The sequence below is a fragment of the Carex rostrata genome, chromosome 31 (genome assembly GCF_964058835.1).
Source record: "Carex rostrata chromosome 31, lpCarRost1.2, whole genome shotgun sequence".
In the NCBI taxonomy this organism is placed as follows: Eukaryota; Viridiplantae; Streptophyta; class Magnoliopsida; order Poales; family Cyperaceae; genus Carex; species Carex rostrata.
The window spans coordinates 5,319,438-5,342,824 of NC_135948.1; the positions used below are offsets into that span (position 1 = coordinate 5,319,438).

A 23,387-nucleotide genomic window follows, 5' to 3' on the forward strand; every position below is an offset into this window, starting at 1 on the left:
TCTATTTATTTGTTTTAAGAAGACAATTCTATTCTGCCAAAAAAAAAATATATATTTTATTTATTTATTATTTATTTGAAAGAATAATTATTTTAGTACCTGCACTACAATACCCGCACTATAGTAACCGCGCTACAGTACTCGTGCTACAGTATCCGCACTTAGAGAAATAATGTGTTATGGTCCCCACTAATTTTATAGTCTCAACTAATTATTATTCTAAAATCTCAGTAATATCATTTCTCTATGGTCCCCACTAATTATATAGTTTTTTTTTTACAATTCCCGCACTCGTTCTCGCGTCAACATTTCTCTAACAAAAATAGTTAATTTCATAAGAATAAATACTTCAATAGTTCAATGCATAGATATAAATACTTTCAGTACTTAGAATTAAAAAAATACTTAGATATGTATACATTCGTAGTTATAAATACTTAGAAGATAAAACATTAACACTTAAAAAAATATTAATACTTTGTTGCATGGCTTGTTATGATTATCCCTTTTCGAGTTCTGTAATCATCCCACGTCAGCCTTCCTCTAACAAAAATAGTTGACCTCATACGTATAAATACTTCAGTGTATTTTTAATACTTAGATATTAATACTTTTAGTGTCATATGTAAAAAATACTTGCAAGTATAGGTATAAATACTTATACGGCAAGGTATAAATACTTGCGCGACGATGAGTCTGAAAGTACGTCATCATGGATCTCATTTGAAAGAAAAAATGGCGTAGGTATTAATAATATGGAAAAAAAAATTAAATTGTGGAGATTTTGTAGTCCCTGAAAGAAGTTATCTTTCTGCATTTAATTTTTGGTGGTCCCCCACGGGTACAGTGCTGTGGGGACTATTATATTCGCGCTATAGTACCCGCACAATAAATAATTGTTCACCTCATAGCTATAAATACTTCCGTGCATAGATATTAATACTTTAGAAAAAAAATTCGAATTGTGAAATTTTTGTGATCCCCACAAAAATTTATTTTTTCACATTTAATTTTCGGTGATCCCCCTTGTGAGTATTGTAGCGTGGGTACTGTTATCAGCTTCTTATTTGAAATAGAAAATAATGAAGCACCTATCTTTTAATAATATGATCATCTAATTTTGACATGAGAGGTTATTATTTATTTAGATGACGTGAGTATTTAAATCTTAAATTTGGTACCTTGTCTCTCGACAAAGTCAAACAAATCATATCTAAATAGAAAATTGATGTTGAAAATTAGAACCCTCATTTAAGAAAAAAAAAAATGATTGCGTGTATCTTTTCTCTTGATAAGTAAGTTATAATTGTAAATAATTTAAAATCTTTGCTATGAAGTAAAGTCATACGTGTTGTGGGTTTCAACAAGACAACAGCTCAAAAGTGGTGCAGTTTTTAGTGTGTAAAATAAGTGAAATAATTCTGTAAATTTGGGTCATTTACACTTTTGATCAATGTACTTAAAAACTTCTAAAATATTGAAATTTACATATGCAATGAAAAGGAAATGAGGTACCTAATTGTCAAAACCAATTGTTTTCTCTGCTACAAATTGTAGCTGAATTAGAAAGTTATAATTAATTAATTATCACTAAACATTCACACTATACTTGTGGGAAATTGCGCTACTTGGTGTTACGTACCATCAATTAAATGTTTTCGTCAGCGGTGCAACCGTGCAAGTAACTTAAGCAGAGGTTGCCTGATATTGGGGCTGAGGTTGGATGCACTACAATTACAAAGTGCTGAATTTTTTTTGTTCTAAATTAGACAATACATAAAAAAAAAAAAAAACATATTTTAAATTTAATTAGAATTTTTCTCATAAACAAACTAATAGGGTTAAGACCCTTATTTTCCTCATAAACTTTGGAATTTTTCTTTTAAAAATAGATTTTTTACTACAAAATTTCAAAGCTCCATTTTAAAGTGCCAGTGAAAGATGGATTCTCTTGGTACATTTTTCTTTAAAGGAGATGTTTTACTACTAAATTCAAAGTTCCGGATCCTTAGTTTGAAAGTGCCAATGAAAGATGGATTCTTTTGGTACATTTTTTTAGCATTATATTGATGATTAAAGCTAATTTCTAATAATTGCCTCACATTGATTTTCACACACTAGTGGAAAATATAGAATCAGGATCGGTTATATACGCATATTAGTATCGAAATATAACCGATCCTGATGAAGGCGATACTGATACTATCAGGATCGGTTTTGTATGTTTTAACCAACCGATCTTAATAAGCACTTATCTGGATTGGTTATATCTGAGAACCGATCCTAATAGTTTTTTCCCCCGTTTTTTAATATCCATTAAAAAAACAATTAGTATTGTTTTTAATTAAACCCGATCCAGATGTTACACTATCAAGATCGGTTGTATATAACAACCGATCCAGATAGTAACTATTATGATCGGTTGTTAAATATAACCGATCCAAATTCAAAAAAAAAACTTTTAGGATCGGTTTTTTTAATAACCGATCCTAAAAGTTTTTTTTTTCAGATCCAAATTCTAAAAAAAAAAAACTTTTAGGATCGGTTATTAAAAAAAACCCATCCTAAAAGTTTTTTTTTTTAGAATTAGGATCAATTATTTTAAACAACCGATCCTAATAGTTACTATCTGGATCGGTTGTTTAAAATAACCGTTCCTGATGTTTAATTGAAGCTAAAAAAATATTTTTATTTATTTGACCAGCTTCCACATATATTTTGCTGGCCAGCATCCTAAATTTTTTTTTTTTTTTTGCACAGTAAGAAGCAATAATCAAATATCATATACACATCCTAAATTAAATATCATACACATCTTAAATTATTACAAAAAAATCATGTTCATGCAAAGTTTACCTAAACTAAAGCTTTAGATAAATATAAATAAATTTTGGCACCAAAAGCACAAATATCAAATAAATTTCAAAATTTTGGCACCAAAAACACAAATATCAAATAAATTTCAGAACATGTCCTTGCCGAAAATAAGCCTTAGCATGACCCTCCCTCTCACGAATTGCAAAATAGTATCTAATAGAGCACCATTGAAATCCCCTAACTTCAATTTGCAAGCCTGAAAAAATTCCAACAAGGTAACGTTCAAAATAAAATTTGCAAATGGAAGACAAAATTAACATCAAAACTCTTAAATCACATGCAAATCCACTTTGTTAATAAACCTGAAATTAATAGTAAAGCTTACTGAGCGGAGAGGGCGAGGCGAGAGGGAGAGCGGCTTTGAGAGGGAGAGAAGGAGACAGAGAGAGAGAAACACGGAGGAGAGGGAGAGTCGGAGATAGAGAAAGAGAGAGACACGGAGGAGAGGGAGAGAGAGAGAGGGATGAGTTGAGACTCAAATAGACTCAAATATTTTGGATCAGTACAGAGGCGCGAAACGAAAATAAACCCTAGCGCTACATAAGCATTATGATCGGTTCTCTCTAAAAACCGATCCTGATACTATCAGGATCAGTTCTAAGCTAAGAACCGATCCTAATTATCATATATTAGGATCAGTTATTAGCTTAGAACCGATCCTGATAGTATCAGGATCGGTTCTCTCTAAACAACCGATCCTAATTCTAAAAAAAAAAAATTTTAGGATCGATTATTAATAATTTAAACTGACATGATTATAATCTGCATTTGATAAAATAATTAAGGCTTGAATTCCTTATTCTATTTGGACCTATTGACCACCGATCAGCTTTAACTTCTCTCGAAGTGAAAGTGAACCTAATAATTAAAACCGTCTACTCATCCTTATTTTTTTTTTAATTTACAATTTATATTTTCTATTTCACATGCATGTTGTGTTTCCAGTCATAATCTTAGTGTCTTAATTTTTCCCACAGGTTTATATTTGTATTAACATGATTAATTATAATAATAATAAATGAGAAGGGATACAATTGCACCATTTTATGGTAACACACCTTATTGACACCTTCTTCCTCGACAATCACCATACTAAAATGGACATGTGTATTTTTATTAGTTATGTATTATTTTTATTTAAAATCACAATGACAATTCAATACAATAAGTTAATAATTAATTTTCATTATTTGTAATTTTTAATTTTTTTTATGTATTTAGCTTTATATGTATTGTAGATTTTACTTCATTTTTTTATGGTTATTTTTGTTTATAATGAAAGTTCTGATATTTGTTTTTTAAAATTATGTCTAAGATGTTGTTCTTTTTATTATATAATTTTTTATGGATTATATTTGTTACGGAGAATTTTCTATCGAGAATATATGCATTGTTTTGCTGATAAATTAACTTCATTAAAACAACAAAAATAGTATATTACAACAAAAGAAAAGATCGCCAACTCAACCACATAACACTATTTCAAAATAATTTTTAGGAAGTAATCTTGTTTAAGAATTTTATTAGAATAACATATTAAAACAATTTACAAAATAAATTTTTACCAAGAAAGAAAATGCATATAAACAAGGAGAATTTTTTTATTCATAGAAATTAATCAAATAAAATATACGGAAATAGAAGAATATTTGATGGATATTAATTTACAATATGAAATTAATCATCGTCGTAGATTAAGGGCTAGAATTAAAAAAGAAGAAGAAGAGAATATGTCCTTGTATGTATTTCAGAAACAAAACCAACGTTACAATAACGACTCTTTGAGCCTTAATTAGTTTGTATAAATATACATAATCAATTTAAAAAATAACATTCAATAAAATTCATTTTTCTCATAATTATATTTCTTAATTTCTCAACACGTACCAGAATTGGCAGACATGTAATTAAGTGCAAATTAACAGTCGTCAACAATTAATAACTATTGACACTAATAGCAACACTGACATGTATCTGTGTATGATTGGCCATAGCAACCACTATAATAACTACCATGACATGCAACAGTTCTAAATAAATCAAGGTAACATTTTGCTCTCTGTTTTTATATGTAATTTACTTTTATAACATGAAATAAAAATTTGAAAGAAAAATAACATCTGGATCGGTTTTTAACAGAGAACCGATCCAGATAGTTATCTGGATCGGTTGTTTAGACAGAACCGATCCAGATACTTTAAAAAATAAATTATAAGTTAATTTAGATAATAACATCTGGATCGGTTCTTTATATAATAACCGATCCAGATAACTATCTGGATCGGTTTTTAATAGAGAACCGATCCAGATACTTAAAAAAAATAAATTCTTCTAATTAATTTTATTATTTCTTTATTGGATTAAAAATATAAAAAATAAATAAATATCTTTTAGAAACAATTTGTAAGATACAATAACTTATAAGTCAATTTCTAATATAATATATTACCTTCTTTATGTTCTAATTTATAAGATAAATTTTATGAAATAATTTATTAGATAATTATAAGGTTATTTATTAAAATAATTTATGACTTGCTTAAAAAATATTAATACTTTAGAAACCAATATTATGACATGCTTTAGAAATATTAAAATTTTAGTACATGTAACATGAAAAAAAAATAAGATACTAAATTACATATAACATGAAAAAAATTAAGTTACAAGAAAACCTACTAACATGAATTACATAGTAGGATCGGTTGTTTATAAATAACCGACCCTGATACTATCAGGATCGGTTTTTATTAACAACTGATCCTGATAGTTGAACTACCAGGATCAGTTTTTCTAAACAACCGATCCTGATAGTATCAGGATCGGATTTTATAAAAAACTGATCCTGATAGTTCACAAATTAGGATCGGTTGACTAAAAAACCTGATCTGATTAGTTTTTAGGATCGGTTTTATTCAGAAAACCGATCCAGATAGGTATTAGTATCGATTGTTTCATATAGCCGATCCTGATTCATGTTTTTCCACTAGTGACAATCTTATACTATTTATGAATTTCAGCAGGACAGTGTTAGTGGGTTTGTGCCATGAAAGGGAGAGAACAGTTTTTTGCAGTCCTCAATCCTAGTGTGCATTAATCAAGTGCCTGGATCCTGAGTTATTTTTCAGCAACATTAAGAAAAACTTGAAACAGATATATTATATTCGAATTAAATAATTGAGTAATGAGATCAGCCTTTGATTTAGTGATAAAGTCAGTAGAAAGTTGTAGGATCAAAGATGGGATCCAATAATAATAATAATAATAATATTGAGGAGATATGATGAATTTTGTTTGACAATTTTGATGAGACCATAATTAATTAGAAACATCAGAAACAATTTTTTTTATACCGACAATGTTATTGCTCTCACAGGTTTTTTTTTATTAAAAAAAAAAGATGGTTTTGAGCATTTTCTAACTACACAAAAGTTTAGCACATTTCAAGCACCCCTATACAAATTAAACATATTTGAAAGTGCCAAGTTTGTTAATAAAGATTTTCATTTGCATCATCAAATCAGCGAACCTAATTAAACAAGCATAAAGATGGTTTGACTATCTTGTACCGTCCCTTTCTTGATTAACTTTGAATAATTTTTATAAATAAAGAGAGATATTCTTGCGGCAATTTGTTTAAAATATATTCTTCTATCTTCACATGGTCCATACGAAGTGCTTCAATATTTAATTTGTATTTGTACTCAATTCGCCCTTTAATTAAAGACATCCATTACTTAAAAAAAGGAGGGGAGATCCTTCTGCCTTGTTGGATGGAATAATATATTGAAATTGATGAAGAATTATAATTAGAATTATGTCCGTTGAAAATAAATTATTTAGATAAAAAATATATTCAAATTTAATCTACTTTTGAAATTATATTATCACCAAATATAAGCCAATAAAAACAATGCATTAGAACTTCAAACGTTCAATAGGTAGTCAATCACTTTAATATGATATATGTTTAAAATAGAACTTAACCATCAAATTTTCAAATCTCTATATGTAACTGTCAAAGTGTGAAATGGATTTGTATCAATATATATATCTCCCTATTATATTTCAAGTATGTGATATCCAAAATCTTTAATCACTAGTATATGTACTAGAGATGATCTAAGAGCTTAGAACCTCCTCCATAATTATATGTATATATATATATAAAGAGAGAGAGAGAGAGAGTAAGGCTACGGTGAATTGAGAAGTAAAACACGTTTTTACTTCACGCAATATCTTCATTTTCAAAGTTCAAATAGCCGATTCAAATCGTTAGATGTGATGTCCATATTGAAATGTATTTGGAAACGAAATTTTATATTTTTTTAATTTTCTTTTACTATTTATTAAACAACTCTAAAAATATGAAAATTTTCTTGTCCCTCCCTAAACTCAGTAAGCCCAATAAAAGATTTAACGGAAGAAATTAAAATATGGTCCAGATGTAACGGGTTTCTGGGCTGATAAATTGAAACTGCGTCGCTGGGATGAAAACATGTCTGCTGTCGCTCCGTTGAAAAAGAAAAAAAATGAAAATTCGTTGTTGCTTGTGGCTATCTGATTGGAGACGAAATTATAAAAAAAAAAAGGCCTACTTGCGATCGCCCCTCTCTCTCTCTCTCTGACTTGAAGCGATATGTATATTTTTTTTGAAGGTTCTGCAGAAAAATAATAAAGTTAAAACAAAAAATAATAACAAACCAATACCCACTAATAGAAGCTGGAATCTCTCAACTCCAAAAAAAACAAAAAAAGCAGCTCGAATCCCAGACACAAGAATATATGTATATTGGTCGGAATATATTTTAGAAGAAGAAATTTAAACAGCAATAAAACAATTCATTAGATAGAAATGAATATTTCTTTTCTTTATTTACAGAACGAAATGATTTTTTTATAGGAAGAGAGATGAACATTTTATTTTCTGAAATATCTGTACAAAAGTTTTAGGGACTTAATAGATGAAATTGGACTTACTCTAAAAAAAATCGAAATCCATTCACTCTCTTGATTTTTATATAGTACTTGATTAATTAATGGGTTTGGATCCGATTAGCTAATGAGTTTGAACCCGATAAACTATTTAAATCAAATTTCCGTCCCTCCCTGGCAGAAATCCTGCGTCCGCCCCTGAGGCTATCGTCGCCGATTCTCGCTTCTTCCGAAAAATGTAAAAGACAACGAGGAGGTACAAAAGTTGCGATGGGACTGTGAGATTGAGAGAAGATGGTGACTTGTTAACGGGAGCAATGGAGCGAGGGAGATTTACTGTCAGTTTCCATCCTCCGTCCGAATCGAACGGAGGATGGAAGGTGAATTTCTGACAAAGATGGTAAAGCGGAGGCAAAAAAATGAAATAGACGGACTGAAAAGAAGTGAAATAAGGAGGAAAAAAAAGTTGAATGTAAAGAGCGGCTATAATTTCTCTCTTTTTATTCTTCCTTTTCCACCGCAATACTTATTCAATAGACAACAAAACCATATAAAAGTGTTGCATTTAGTTTTCAGTAGTTTACTGTAGCACATATCACGTTTTCTCACCAAAAAAAAAAAACGTTCATGACTTTGGAGATTTCACAGTTCACACAAACAAACGTACAAATTTTATTTCTCCGACATAACGCTGCAATTAGTTGCTTTCAATTCGCAAAAGGAGGCCAAGTTCATGGATGTAGACAAATTGAAAGCTGAGATATTTTTTCATGAATACGAAAGGCAAAACTTGTGTGATTGACTTGTGCAAAAGGATTCCAATGCTCCAAAAAGCGAAGGGAATTTGTTGCATGTTGCAATTAAAATTTTCAATAATATTTATATTATTATCACAGGCATATAATAAAATTTTCAACAATATCTTTATATTATATCTAACCTTTTTTTTATTTTTGAATTTGATGAATTTGATATATGATACGACACAACATGATATGTAATCCATATTATCCACAAATTTATGAAAAAAATATTTTACTTTGTACTAAAATTAATATTTTAACATATTACTTGAATTATCAAATGAACTATTTCTGATTTTTATATTTATTATATCAGAAAAAAAAATTAAGTATCGCCAAATTATTTTTGAATTCTTCAATGTAGTCATAATATTTTTGTCAACTTCATATGTAGATAGAGTGTTTTTAAAATATCATTTATTATTTTTTCGTCAAGTAATAGATTTTTTTTTTTTTCAAAATTCTAACAAAAATATCATCCACTTGCCCCAAAGAGTGTTAGTGGGGAAACAGGGAAAAAAATTATCTCAAAGAGCTTTCAACAAACTTTGGAGCTATTGTTAGTCGCAGTTAAGAGCTATATCATGTCAATATTTTTGCAACAAGGACTGAAATAGTACATGCTAAACCCCACTTTTTTGTATTTTTGTTGCATGTTGCAATTTAAGTACCAAAATTTTAAAACAATAGATCCAAACACATTATAATAAGTTGAGTTTAATCAGTAAGCTGTGAAAAAGAAAAGAAAGAGAAACATATATATGTTATGAAATTAATCAAATATACTATATTTAAGGAGGCAAATATTTTCTTGATGATTGAAATCAAAATCAAAATCTTTACAAGAATGGGACATTTCACTTTCATCAAATAAATGAAAGAAAAAAAAAATAATCAAAGAGTACACATACCAGTTGATGTTTCCCTGTCAAATATCTTGTCAATGTCATTTAACAATTTCTCTTTGACAGAGACATTATAGTGTTCTTTATTCTTGCATTTAAAAATAAAAAAGCAAATTTACATCTCTCTTAATACCTTGAGACCTGCCTCCTGCTCTGTAACCTGTTCTTCTATCCTACTCAACCTCAGTTGACAAAGAGGCCGCTAAAGACCACCAGAAGCACTAACTAAAATATCCCCTGTTCCAGCCCCTCTATAAACATCTATCCTCACACCAGGGAAAAGATATATATAAAAAAAGAAATTAACTAGCCAATAAACACCACCATAAAGCCCACCCCAAAATAAATCTCTATATAATTCCTAATCATATTTAGACTCATAAATGATATAAGAGGCTGATAAGGAGCACCAACAATGATGCCCCCCAAATCCCCGGCTCCCTCCTCTGGTTTTCACTGACTATCTGCACAGGGAAGAGGCACTTATCAGTTGATGGGTTCTCGTCAGTGATGGTAGCGAGGCCATTGAAATCGCATGCTCTGACATCCTGATCTTGCATCTGGAAGTACATGTTGAAAGCATAGGAGGCATTGCCGAGCAGGGTTAGACCGTGGCATGATGAGTTGTAGCCAATAGAAGTGCAGTCGGTTGCTGCACATGCGAAGTTTATGCTGCTTTCTACCTCATAGAACCTGATATTGCATTATTACACTGTATTACTCTCATATTATATATGGGAGTTAGGTACCAACCAGCAAGTAGTACCTCTTGCTTATGTGTTTTGGTACTGGTACCGTACTTGTATTGGTTGTGTTTTTTTTGAGTAAATTGTATTGGTTGTGTTATTGTGTTTGTGTATTTGTGTTGTGTGCTTTCTATGTGTCATTTGTTACCAGACGTATTTCAATTGAATGTTCTACATATACCAGGTTATCAATACATCCGTACCAGACAGGGAGCAATTTATCCTCTGATCCTTTTCCTTTTGTATTATTGAAATTTTGGCATACTTGATACTTCTGTGCATTATGAAAAATTAAGCAGTAGGTTATCGACACATACAGTCAGGTACACCTTTGTACCGGCCATTACCATAATAGGTCAAAATTTATACCTTTCTTCAGCTTCTTTCTTCGAGACACACCACTGAGCTGGTAAGTGCTCAATCCCCTTGGCCCCAACCAAGTACCTCCCTTTTCCTGTACCGGTAAAATCTATGGGAAATTTCGGCTTCCCATTGTATGTAAACAGACCCCAATGCCTCTCAAAATTTCCAGGCATTATACTCTTTCTGTTCTCATCTATAAGCCCGAAAAGGTAAACATCCATAGCACCTGGTCGTTTCGGCGTGCCAACCTTCCTGACTATTCTTTGCATATATCCATCATAAAATCTCTTTGCATTTTGTTTATTTGCATTTTTGTCCCCATCAGTAGGCCAACCGACTTCTCCTACTATGATCTTCATATCTGGTACACCGGCTTTTGTCAGAGACCATACCAGCATATCAAAATTCGCATCGAATACATTGGTGTACACCAGTCCTTTATCTACTATGGGTTTATTGGTACCATCAAAAAAGGCAAAGTCAAATGGGAAATCAGGATTATCGTACAGGCTGAGAAACGGGTAGATGTTGACTACGAAAGGTGCACCGGTATGGTTCAGGTAGTGAACTATCTTGTGCATTTTTTGGCGAATGTCAACACGAAATTGACTGGCCGATGGCACCGGGTTGTCATTGGGTGAGTTGTACACGTCAGCATTCAGTGGTACCGTTGCTTTGATAGCCTTGCCAAGACCTGCCTCATCAAGGGCCTTCTGGATGTTGCGTAAGGCGGGATAGGTCGAGTTTATGAATGCGTCATTATAGCTCTTTAAAAATGGCTCATTGCCGACTGCTACATACCTGATTTGACAGTTTTTTCAGCAGTTGATAAGTGAATTGTTAATTGAACATATATAAGTGAATTGCTTTGTTTGGGGTTTGGAGGCCGGTATACTGGTACCAGATAAGCTCAATACTTGTACAACTTGATACCAGCTTTTAATTGTTATATCTGTATTAATTAAATGAGCATAGAATGACACAGTTTCACATTTATTGTGAATAAGGGACCCCTTTAAGTTAACAAATAGAATTAAAAAAGCAGGATCAGTGGATCACTGTCCCTTGTGATGTTGCTATCTGTTTATCCTGTCACTTCTCACAAAATTCTTCTTTTATTAGACATTTACAGAACTAAAATAGTAAAACTTGTATAAAATCAAACTTGTATAAAATCTCCTTATATTAGAAAAGACTAAATCTTGCTTTTATATCCTGTGCACTAAATTTGAAATGCCATACCAAATATTGACAATAGGGCCGTAGTAATTTTTCGTGCCATTTTTCTTGACCCAATGAAAGTATATGAATTAAAAAAAAAGCCATACAAAGTATATCTTAATTAAAATGTTGACATATTTCTTGCCCAACGACAATTCACTAAAATTGAATAAGAAAAAACCTTGCCCAAGAACTGAAAGGAACCCACTGACCCATGGTCACAGTAATGTTTTGAGATGCATTCTAGAGCCCTTTATTACAAATACCATTTCTTGATAAAAAATTCCCAAATAAAAGACTTAAAAAAGCAAAATATATATATATAAAAAAAAACATTTATTCAAGAAGATTTATTCAAACAACATACCGAATGTTAACCGCATGATCATGATAGTATCTCGTGACATTATTCTGGACCCATTTCTTGGCATTATCATAATTGCTCGCCATTTTTCCTAGCTGATCATTGGGAATGGCAACCATGGTCTCAATATGGGTCCCACTGAGAGCACCCAAGGTCCATGGATCGGCATCAAAGAGCTTCACCTTTTTTATCCCGTTGGCTCGAAGCATCTCCACTATGATGGGAGGGTTTATCCGGTGTGAAGTCATGGTGCCCCAATTCACCCCCAGCCTGTCTAGCCCTGGTGGGGCCGAGGTGGCAGAGAGACAGTAGAATGTCAGAAGAAAGAATGCAATGTGTGGAATGAGGTTTGCCATAGTGTGTGTGTGTGTGAGAGAGAGAGAGAGAGAGAGAGAGAGAGAGATGGAGAGAGATAGAGATTGGTCTCTGTTTTTTGCTTTTTTCCTTTTCTTCTTTGGACTGGAGATGAGTATGATTGAGAGTATTTTTTTCAGTGCGTAAATTTGGGAGGAGATTGAAGAGGAAGAGGGTTTTAGAGAGAAAGAAAGAGAGACGTTGGGACTTGAAATGGGATCAAGATTTAACCGTTAAATGCGCGTTAGGGAAGAAATATGACCAAGGAACCAATTCTATTGTTGGTTTTTTACTATTCTTGTTTTTCTTTTATCGGTAATTAAGAAATTCTGTCGGAGAAATTGTAAAAGACTGGAATCTTTTTTATTTTTAGGAGCTCGGTCGATAGCATAATTATTAAAAAGAAATCCCAAGCCCCACGCATCTTTATTAAGTTAACATTACAAAAGAGTAGCTAAGGCCCAATTTATAGATTCAAGTTATTTTTCATTCGCTCCTTTGTTGCATGTTAATTTTTTCTTATGAGAAAAGTTAGTTGTCAAATCATTGAACATTTTAATTTTCACAATAAATTCTTATTCGTATTTCGAACCTATAATTTTCGACAGAGAGAACATTATATTTTGTTACCAGATGAAAGATCGGTTCTCTCATTCGTATGTCGAACTTACAATTTTCAATAAAGAGAACTTTATATTTTGTTACCAAATGAAAGATCGGTTCTCTTGTTGTATTTTAACTTAATTTACATAAATTGGAATTGCTCCTATCCGACATGGGTGTCCTCGCAATCAAACAAATTAAGAAACTAAATGAAATTAAGAAACTCATTCAAACAAATTCTGAAAAAGTATTGAAGGCCGTTCTCCGGCATGGGTGTCCCCGCAATCAAAGAAACTCAATTTGGCAAATTGACAACTAGTGTGCATGCCTAAAAAGTTTGAAGAGCTTAGTCTTAGATCTCAGAACATATAACAATGCACTATTAATGAGGTGGAATTGGCAAAGGCCAGAAAAACTGCTATATGGAAATTGATCTTACAAGGTACAGTCATACAGTCTAGTGCCAACAACGAACTTCATTCCGAATTCATTTGTTCACTGTTACTCTAAGAAAGGTATACGTATTTTCCTCAACTTAATTGAAGTTTCGCTCTTGAGCCTCAAGAGAAACAAGAAGAAACAACAAAACCTAGCCGCTGCCGTTCCTCCCCTCTTTCTCCTCCACATCTCTTCATTTCGTTACTCCTACTCATTTAGTTTTTACATTTGACATAGTGAAACCTTCTCTTTCTCTCATCTCTATCTTCTCGAGCGAAGAGGAGAATGAGAAAGAAGAGAGGGAAGAGGAGAATGAGAAAGAAGAGAGGGAGTAGAGCCAAGCGGAACCGAGAGCGTAGTATCATCGAAGCTCAAAGTATATAGCCTTTATTACCTTCATCTCGATTAGAATGCGGCGATGAGCAAATCCGATCATGAAGAAAGATGAAAAAAGAAGTAATAAAGTGTTTAACAATAGATAAGTATAATTAGTTGATTAAATTGTAGTTTACATGATTTTGTTAAATAAATGAGTTTAGATTTAGAAAGGAGGGTCATTTGACTCGTAAATCTGTTTTTTATCAATGAAATTATTAGCAGGCATTTAAAGCCACTAACTTTCAAAATATATATATATATATATATATATATATATATATATATATATAGAGGTAGGCTAATAAACAATCGATTGTTCCTAGCCTCCCGTGCAACCAAATCATTTTCTGATTTTTAAAGTCCAAATGATCAATCCAAACCGTTAGATGTGATCTCCATATTAAAATGTGCTAGGATACCAAATTTTACATTTTTTGGAAATTTTTTACTATTTATTAAGCCACTTTGAAAATCGCTGATCCAACGGTGGCTTAACCAAACAGTAAAATCAGAAGCTACCGTTGAATCAGCGATTTTCAAAGTGGCTTAATAAATAGTAAAAAATTCCAAAAAATATAAAATTTGGTCTCCTAGCACATTTTAATATGGAGATCACATCTAACGGTTTGGATCGATCATTTGGACTTTAAAAATCGAAAAAAGACTTGGTTGCACGGGAGGCTAGGAACAATCGATTGTATATTAGCCTACCTCTATATATATATATATATACACACGCATTTTGTGATAAATCAATCAAAACTAGGGTGTTCTTAAGTTTATCATGCCTTTTTTGAACTCTACTCTAATACTTATCGGATTGATTTCAAACGATGAATCAAAACGGTTGAAACCCATCTATTTTACGAGTGATGAGTTTACATGCAAAAATTATAAACTTTCAAATTAATTTAGTATAAAGTTAAGTGGTCAAAATTAAAAGGTTTATAAATTAATTTTAATGCATTCATTTTTTGAACGTTTTTTAACCAATTGACTCTACAAAAAATTAATTCAAAAATTTAAAATTTTCATATATAGACACATCACTTGTAAAGTAAATAAATTTTTAGTGTTTGAATTCGTCATTTGAAACTAACCGGTGTTGTATATGTCAAAAACAATTTCAGTTAATTGTTGTTGCGTCGTAATCCAGCTTAGAACCGGTGTTGAACATGCTTAAAAAACAATTCAGCGCACATAAGCCTAAACCCAATAAAACAACTGATCATGCATTATTAACATTAAACCAGAAGTTAGGCCCCAAATTAAATTAAAATTAAAATTTTCGGTTAATTTCCTACAAATTAAAATTAAAAATGCATAACCAGAAATTGGGCCCTAAAATTCGAATTAAAACCTGTCAAGTATATAAATAAATCATAGAACAAGTTGTGCTCGATCAAAAATATGTAAGTAACAGTGAACACAAAATAGGAATTATCATGAACCTTAAACCCTAAACAATTAACAGTGAAATATATTAATAATTTGTTTGCTGGTTTCGACAATACAATCACTATTTAAAGTTTTAAACAAATAAAATAAATACTTAACTCAACAGATAAAAAAATATAAACCCCTCAAGTAGAGAAAAATTAATACATGCCTAAACAAATAAAATAAACCCCTAAATACTAAACCATTAAGCAATAACTATAATCCCTTGATGACTCGACTCTAAATGAGTACTACTAACTTTTAGTATATAAAAAATATACTTGGTTACTCTAATTCTACTATGTCGGATTACAAGCGTATAATCCTACCGTGTAGTAGTGTCGGGTGTCGATCCATATGGATAGATCTTTCAATGATTAACAATGTCTACTAGTCTAGGTTTTCCCTTGGCAGGATATAGATTATATTGCATGTTGAATTATAGGTTGATTTTACAGTTTTACTCTGGTTAGGTTTAGATGGAGATGCTAATTGCTATAAACCAGAAAATAGAGAGCCTATAGGGTTTTAGATGATATCTTTCTAATTATTTCATAATATATTTATGACACTCATGTTTACTCGCATATGGCACTGTCACTAACTCATATGCGGTATAGACCACCCCGCAGACAGAGCCACATCTAGTACTATAGTTCTCCACGGATATCAGGGTTCGATCTTATGCGTATTTGAATGGTTCTCCGACTCTAAGGTCGGTTTGTGGAAACAATTCAGATTGTCACGGGATGTAATATAATTAAACCACCCACTAATCTAATTAATCACATTCACCTATTACTCGCTAAGTAATAACTCTAAAACCTACTTATTACGAAGTAATAAATAAATTTCTACTTGTAATTCAACATGCAATCTAATATATATTCTGCCAAGGGAGCCCACTGAGTTCTAATCCTAGTCTTTGAACCGTTGCCAAACCTCATTAGCCGAAGTGCTTAGTACTTACTCTTATACGTCTGTTACCATATATGATGACCTTACACCTATTGATTTGTGGAGGACATTGGCATATAGTAGACAGAACTATGTATGCATGGATATATTTCAATAATATTCAAATAATAACGAAATCTCAAATAGACATAAGAGAAAAATAAATATATAAATAAATAATATATAATTCAATACATCCAAATCCTAGAGAAGAGAAGCTTAGCTACTCAAAGTCATGACAAAATAAAAGAAATAAAATAAGAAAGACAACCACAACCCCTAAAGATTGAACACCCTTCTTCCTTAGATGACGCCTTCTTCTCTCGCCTTAGACTTCAAGCGCTTTCCCTTCTCCAACTCCAGAATTTGCACACTATTCTACTCTAATTTCTGGACTTACACAACTAAAACATGCACACTAAATCCTATTACATGAGGGGTTTATATAGTAATAATAAGAGTGTAGCCATGGAGCTTAAGGAGCTATCTTTAGCATTTCGAGTGTGTTCGGCAGGCCTTAAGGAGGAATGATGGATTAAGAATTTAATCTATCCTAAGGAGAACTTGTTCGGTTAGATAGAAAGATTAAGAATGAAAATTTAATATAGAAAGATTAAGAATGAAAATTTAATATGGGTAAAATATGTGTTGAAGTATGTAATGACCTAAATGCCCTTTGTACTTTTTTGTGATTTAATGTAATTATCCTCTCCAACAAAGTTATTACCACTAACTATAAAAATTAAACTTGCCTAAAGTTATTGATTAACTAAATTAGGGAAAACAATTAGTATTTTATTTTGAAGGTCAAGACGACAGTGGTCAACAAATATATTTTATTATAGTTAAAAATGAATTTTAACAGGAGACATTGATATTCCTCAGAGATTTTTTTGACAAACTTCACTATGCCAAGCGAAAATCAAATCACACCAGTAGCGAAATTTTCTTTTTTTATCTAGTCATGCTCATTCCTCTCTCCTCTGTTCATGGTCGACATTCATTCCTATGCAAAGAAAAATATAGAGAAGGAAAAGCCAGTGCGGCAGTGCTAGATGCGACAAAAGTTCTTTCTTACGGAAGATTCTCAAACTAACTGAAAAGAGATGATGCAAAGTTATTTTTATGAGAAAAAAATATTTTCATTGTTAAATAGAAAAACCTTCGAGAGATTTTATGAAAGAGTTCGCGAAGAGTAGGAGAATACCCATCAAGTTGGGTGTCTATAGAAAGAGCTTGGCGAGACGAAGCTATCGATAGTTCTAGATTTACGAGATTGTTACTTGAGAACTAACAATTTTGAGTAGAGATAGAAAAATGTTTATATTGTAGTGTCTAGAACACCGTGCCATCGTTTGAGGAAGAAAGAGTAGAAAATAATAAAAAAAAGAAGTTGCTCCTTAAGGAGCTGTACGAACTAGGAATATGATGGTCCAAAAAGAGTCCAAAATTGCTCTAAGGAGACTCCTAAGGAGGGATACGCACTTGCCATTGGTTCGGTGTAGTGAAACAATATTCACACCGCACTATTAGTTCTGTGCTATGTTGCATGGATATGGGTATGGTTATCGTATCAAATACGATACAGATATGATGATACAGTAATTTTTAAAATCTAGGATACAATACGTCTATTATATATATATACGGATAAGCTATCATACATTGCAATGTATGGAGGGGTCTGTGCATTGCATTGTCAACTGTTTGATCGACTTTAATATTCGTACAGATCTAATAGATAAAATTTCAAAATATGTCGCTCGAATTCAAAATGAAGCCTCCCACCCCGTCCCTTCTTTCTCTCTTACCCCTAACTAGCTAGCGTGTAGCGGTAAATCTCTCGTTCAATATATTCATAGTTTTAAATTTTTGTTAATCTTCCACACGCCTCCCAATATGACTTCCCGAATGCATGTGTTATGAAAATGGCGTCAAACAGCAAAGCGAAAACTGCTTCCAAGTAAGGAAAATGAAAATATAAAAAAATAATAATAAATGCATAAAACTAATTAAACGTAGAAATTTAAGGTTTTCCAGGAATATTTAGGAGATGTTGCGTAGCCAAATTCTTTTATAAACAGATAACAAGTTTGACCTTGACACTTTATACTTCTCAACATTTTTTATAAAAAAAAGTTCCATATAAGTGAGGCTATGGCACTGTATATATATTGGAACCTGATAATAGTATCTGTGTTACAGTACCAATACTGTACCTACAGGGGAGACCACCGTAAATTAAATGTGAAAAATATAACTTCTTGTGGGGATCGCAAAAATTGCACAATTTGAATTTTTTCCCTAACGTATTAATACCTATGAATTGAAGTATTTATACCTATGTACGGAAGTATTTATACCTATGATGTGAACAATTATTTATTGTGTGGATTCTTAAAGCGCGAAGATAACAATACCCGCGCTACAGTACCCGGGGACCATTGAAAATTAAATGCATAAATATAACTTCCTACGGGGACCGCAAAAATTCCATAGATATTAATACTTTAAAAAAAGTATTTTGGCCGTTTTGATTTTAAAAAGTCGAATTTTAACTGTATGTATTTCGGCCCATATACATTCGAATGCATATTAGTCACTCTCTCTCTCTATATATATATATCTCCATTCTTATGTTATGCACGTAGTTGTCCTGATCCGCCAACGGCTGAGATTGAAAGATGAACTTTCAAATTGAATATCAGCTCTTCAATCACATAATCTATCTACTTTTGATTATATACATCTATTTTATGTGTAGAAGTCTAAATTTAGTTAAAAACAAACTCACCACAAGAACTGCTACATGGTTTGTCACAATTAAAATTGAATGAATTCCTAGCAATCCGTTTCCTAATTTCCCTTTATAATTATCTACAATTCCTATAATTAAATTATTTTCTTATTTTTATGTTTTCTCCATTTCATTTCTCCTTTTCCTCCATAGTTTCGACAATGAAAATGAAAACTATCATAACATGTAGAGATTTGAATATATATGTAGAGAAAATCTTTATTTGAATCATTTAATCATATATTTTCCAATTTTGTTTAGTTACATATTATTTCTTATCTAAGTCGTTTAATAACATGTCTTGCTTGTGAAAAAAATTAGATATTAAATCGCAATGATACTTCAAATTTTTTTTTATATTATATTTGATCCTTTTTTTTTCATTTGTTGTTGTTTCTTTTATTGTTATTTATTATTTGGATATCTATTTTTTCTCATTTGTGTCTTTTATTTTCATTTAAATATATGTTTTCTTAATTTTGTGTGAATATCAAATAAAAAGGTCTCTTTATATTCTATTCAATCTTATAATATATTTCCGTTGCAACGCACGGGCACGATACTAGTATATATATATATATATATATATATATATATATATATATATATATATATATATATAGTTAGGCTGGGGTGCTATGGATAGCATAGTGGCCTCTATGCTACGGCTCAATATTCGAGTTTTCAAAATCCAAACGGTCGATTCGAACCGTTCATCTTATTCTCCATATTAATATCTGCTTGGAGACCAAATTTTATAATTTTCTGAATTTGTTTACTATTTATTAAGCCACTTTGAAAATCGCTAATCCAACGGTTTTACTGTTTTGTGCAGCCACCGTTGGATCAACAATTTTGTAAAATACTTAATAAATAGTAAAAAATTTCATAAAAATGTAAAATTTGGTCTCCAAGCAGATATTAATATGGAGAATAAGATGAACGGTTCGGATCGACCGTTTGAATTTTGAAAACTCGAATATTGAGCCGTAGCATAGAGGCCACTATGCTATCCATAGCACCCCAGCCTAACTCTATATATATATATAGGTTGGCTACTCTACTTAGATAAACATATGAGGGTATATGCTTACAAGTCATTTTTTTGTTTTCAAAATAAAAAAAGTGGATCTGAACCGTTATATGTGATCTCTATATTGAAATGTGCTTGGAGACCAAATTTTACATTTTTCTGAATTTTTTACTATTTATTAAGCAACTTTGAAAATCGCTGATCCAACAGTGACTTTTAATTTTACTGTTTTATTAAGCCAGCATTGGATCAGCAATTTTCACGCAAAGCAATGAGACCATGGAATCATTTGGCTTATTCTATCACAGCAGTATTGTATTACTTTATTCTGTATCAAAATAATTAATATACTTTTTAAAGTGGCCAATTAACTTGTGTTTCCTGAACGAAAATTGTTGCCCAATGAATGCAATGGAGGAGAATCTTTTATTCATATTATTACTAAAAAGTAATAAAGAGAAACAAAAAGAGTGCTTTATTTATTACATTCATAGAAAGATACGGATACATTGATTCTAATTCAAAGTTTGAATCAGAATGAATGATACCGATCCAAATAATTTGATTTTTTACTATTGCTGTCTTATTTTATAAGTTTGTACTTTGTGGGCCCACCTCTTATTGTTTTATAATTTTCAACAGAACAATTAAAATACTCTTTTATTTCTTTCACTTATTTTTTAATAATTTCTACAGATAAAAAAAATTAAAGTTTTATAATTTGAAATGAATTATTTTGACTCGTGAAGCGCCTCATTGACCCCCAATCCGCTGCAACCACTTTGGAAACACGGAAAAAAAATGCTGAATAAGAACACAAGCCAGTAATATCAGCGTTTGTCGGTAATTTTTGTTTTTTAAAGAAGCATTTGTCAGTATTTATTTTTTTAGCCTGACGTTGATAATGTCAGCGTCTGTGTTATTTTTACAAAAAAGATTTCGTTATATCATGCATTTAAATTATTTATTTTAAATGCTGTAAAAATAATTCGGACATTCAATATAATATTTTTAATATTTAGAAAATTTAAACAATTTAAGGTTTCATATTTAAAACTAATTAAAAAATAATATTTTCCTTTGTCAATGGTTGATACACGTACAAGGGTGTATATTTGTTTTTTTTAACCCACTTTAACTAGCCAATTAACAAAAGACAGACGATTCTCTTGCTTGGTAGGCGTGTTCAAGGACGAGTCAAATAATTCCTTTAAATTCTTTCAATACCAAAACCATAATGATTAAAGTATATATTTGGTTTCATAATTCTTTTGCTGCTTTCGGATAGTCCAAATTTAATATCAAGTGATTTTCTATTTATTTAAAAAGTAGTTACAACAAATTAAAATGTAAAATTTGATATATAAGTATACTTTCATATGGAGATCATGTTTAACAGTTCAGATCGAATGCTTAAAATTTTAAAATAGAGATACAGATTCATAGCATAGGCCAATATGTAACATGCATATTATCATTGCCTCACTCTTATATCAGTATCATTAATATTATGATGAATTAGGCTATGGTAATATGCATATATGGATCAACACGTGCTATAGATTCATATTTTTTTTTTCGAAATTCAAACAGTTGATCTAAACCATTAAACATGATCTCAGTATATAAGTTCAAACAATCGATCTAAGAATGTGTGAGAGATTCTTAAAGTAAAATTGAAATTATAATAATATGAGAATTTTTATTTTGTACAAAGAAAACGTATGCCGAAACGATGTTCAATTTTTAAATTTTGAATCTATTTTGACCTTCAAATTTTTTTTTGAATCTATTTAATCAAATATATGTCTGACATATACTTACTAGCTAGTCACATTCAAACAATAAATTTTTGGTGTTATGTTTTAATGTTGTGTAAAAAATATATTACATTTGAGTTATTATGTTCTACATATTTAAATTAAATTTAATGTTTAGTGTAGCCTACTTTAAAAAGTTTAATTTCTGTCGTTTTGCCAATAGTGTTACTACAAAAAGTTACCACACCGAATTAATATTGTTGTGTGAATTCGCTGTTCAAATTCACATTGTACCAATGTTGTGGTGTAATCTATTTTTCAAAAATCCCACCCAACTAATTTTTGTGTGAAGTCGCTGTTAAAAAGTTTAATTTCTGTCGTTTTGTCCATAGTGTTATTACAAAAAGTTATCACACCGAATTAATATTGTTGTGTGAAGTCGCTGTTCAAATTCACATTGTACCAATGATGTAGTGTAATCTATTGTTTCAAATTGTTTTCAGCAAGAAACAATTTTCTATTTCTAAATAAAAAAAAGTTTCTTGTTCTTTATATTTGATCGAAATTTAAAATTTAATGTCTAAAGATGAGTCAAAGGAATTTAATTCTCATTTCATACCGAACTGTGGGCTTGGTGCAGCGGTACGAGTCATCATCTTTCTTCTAAGAAGACGTAGGTTCAATTTTGAAGAATAATATCTAAAAGATATTGACAGTGTACCGAGGTCCTTAAATATTTTTTTCTCTTCTCAATAATGATATTATGATAATAATTGAACTTCCATATATTGTCGATCTACATCGTTTTATTTTTTTTCAATATAATTAGTAAAACGATTTATTACAAGAAAATTCAGTAGTGAAATTAGAATATTAATTGAAGTTAAATAGAGTGTATAAGCTATTGTAATGTAGTTTGAATGAGGTTACTGTCGGGGTGAGCCAAACTTTTGAACTCTGAGATCAAACACATATGGAATCAATCATATAAATACTTTATGCAGAAAATAAGAACCAATTTAGTAGTTTTATGACATTTACTCTAATTATATATAATATCATACACAAATAAAAAAAATTAAAAAAATGGAGGTCAATTGACCTCCGTTCCTATCATTTAAACCCGTCTCTTGACTACGGTGCTATACATATAGTGTATATTAGTTCGTACTATGGATTCACAATTTTTTTTTTAATCAAAGTCCAAACAATTGATTCAATAGTTTAATATAATTTCTATTTTTCCTAAATATGTATTTGGAAAACAAATTTTATAATTTTATAATTTTTTTATATTCTTTTAGATAGGTAGCGAGAAAACCGCTACTTTCATATAGTTCGGAATATTTAGATGAAGTGGTTTTCTATCCACTTAACAAAATATTAAAAAAAATTAAGAAAAGTAAATTTTGA

The 23,387-nt window shown here is 30.9% G+C and overlaps 1 protein-coding gene across 1 annotated transcript; it reads right to left on the reverse strand.

Moving 5' to 3' along the window:
• Positions 1-9,648: 9,648 nt before the first annotated feature.
• LOC144547383 (glucan endo-1,3-beta-glucosidase 8-like) lies at positions 9,649-12,747 on the reverse strand. Its single transcript, XM_078296014.1, has 3 exons — positions 12,218-12,747; positions 10,636-11,430; positions 9,649-10,213 (listed from the first exon to the last, which is right to left on the reverse strand). Exons 1-3 carry the CDS (start codon positions 12,568-12,570, stop codon positions 9,898-9,900), a joined length of 1,464 nt encoding a protein of 487 aa, XP_078152140.1. The 5' UTR covers positions 12,571-12,747; the 3' UTR covers positions 9,649-9,897.
• Between the last annotated feature and the right edge of the window lie 10,640 nt (positions 12,748-23,387).

Coding starts and splice junctions, on each gene's coding strand:
- LOC144547383 (XM_078296014.1), bottom strand. CDS start 12,570: ATGGCAAACCTCATTCCACACATTGCATTCTTTCTTCTGACATTCTAC. Junction 11,431..12,217: donor GATCATGCGGTTAACATTCG/GTATGTTGTTTG, acceptor CTGTCAAATCAG/GTATGTAGCAGTCGGCAATG. Junction 10,214..10,635: donor AAGAAAGAAGCTGAAGAAAG/GTATAAATTTTG, acceptor ATGCAATATCAG/GTTCTATGAGGTAGAAAGCA.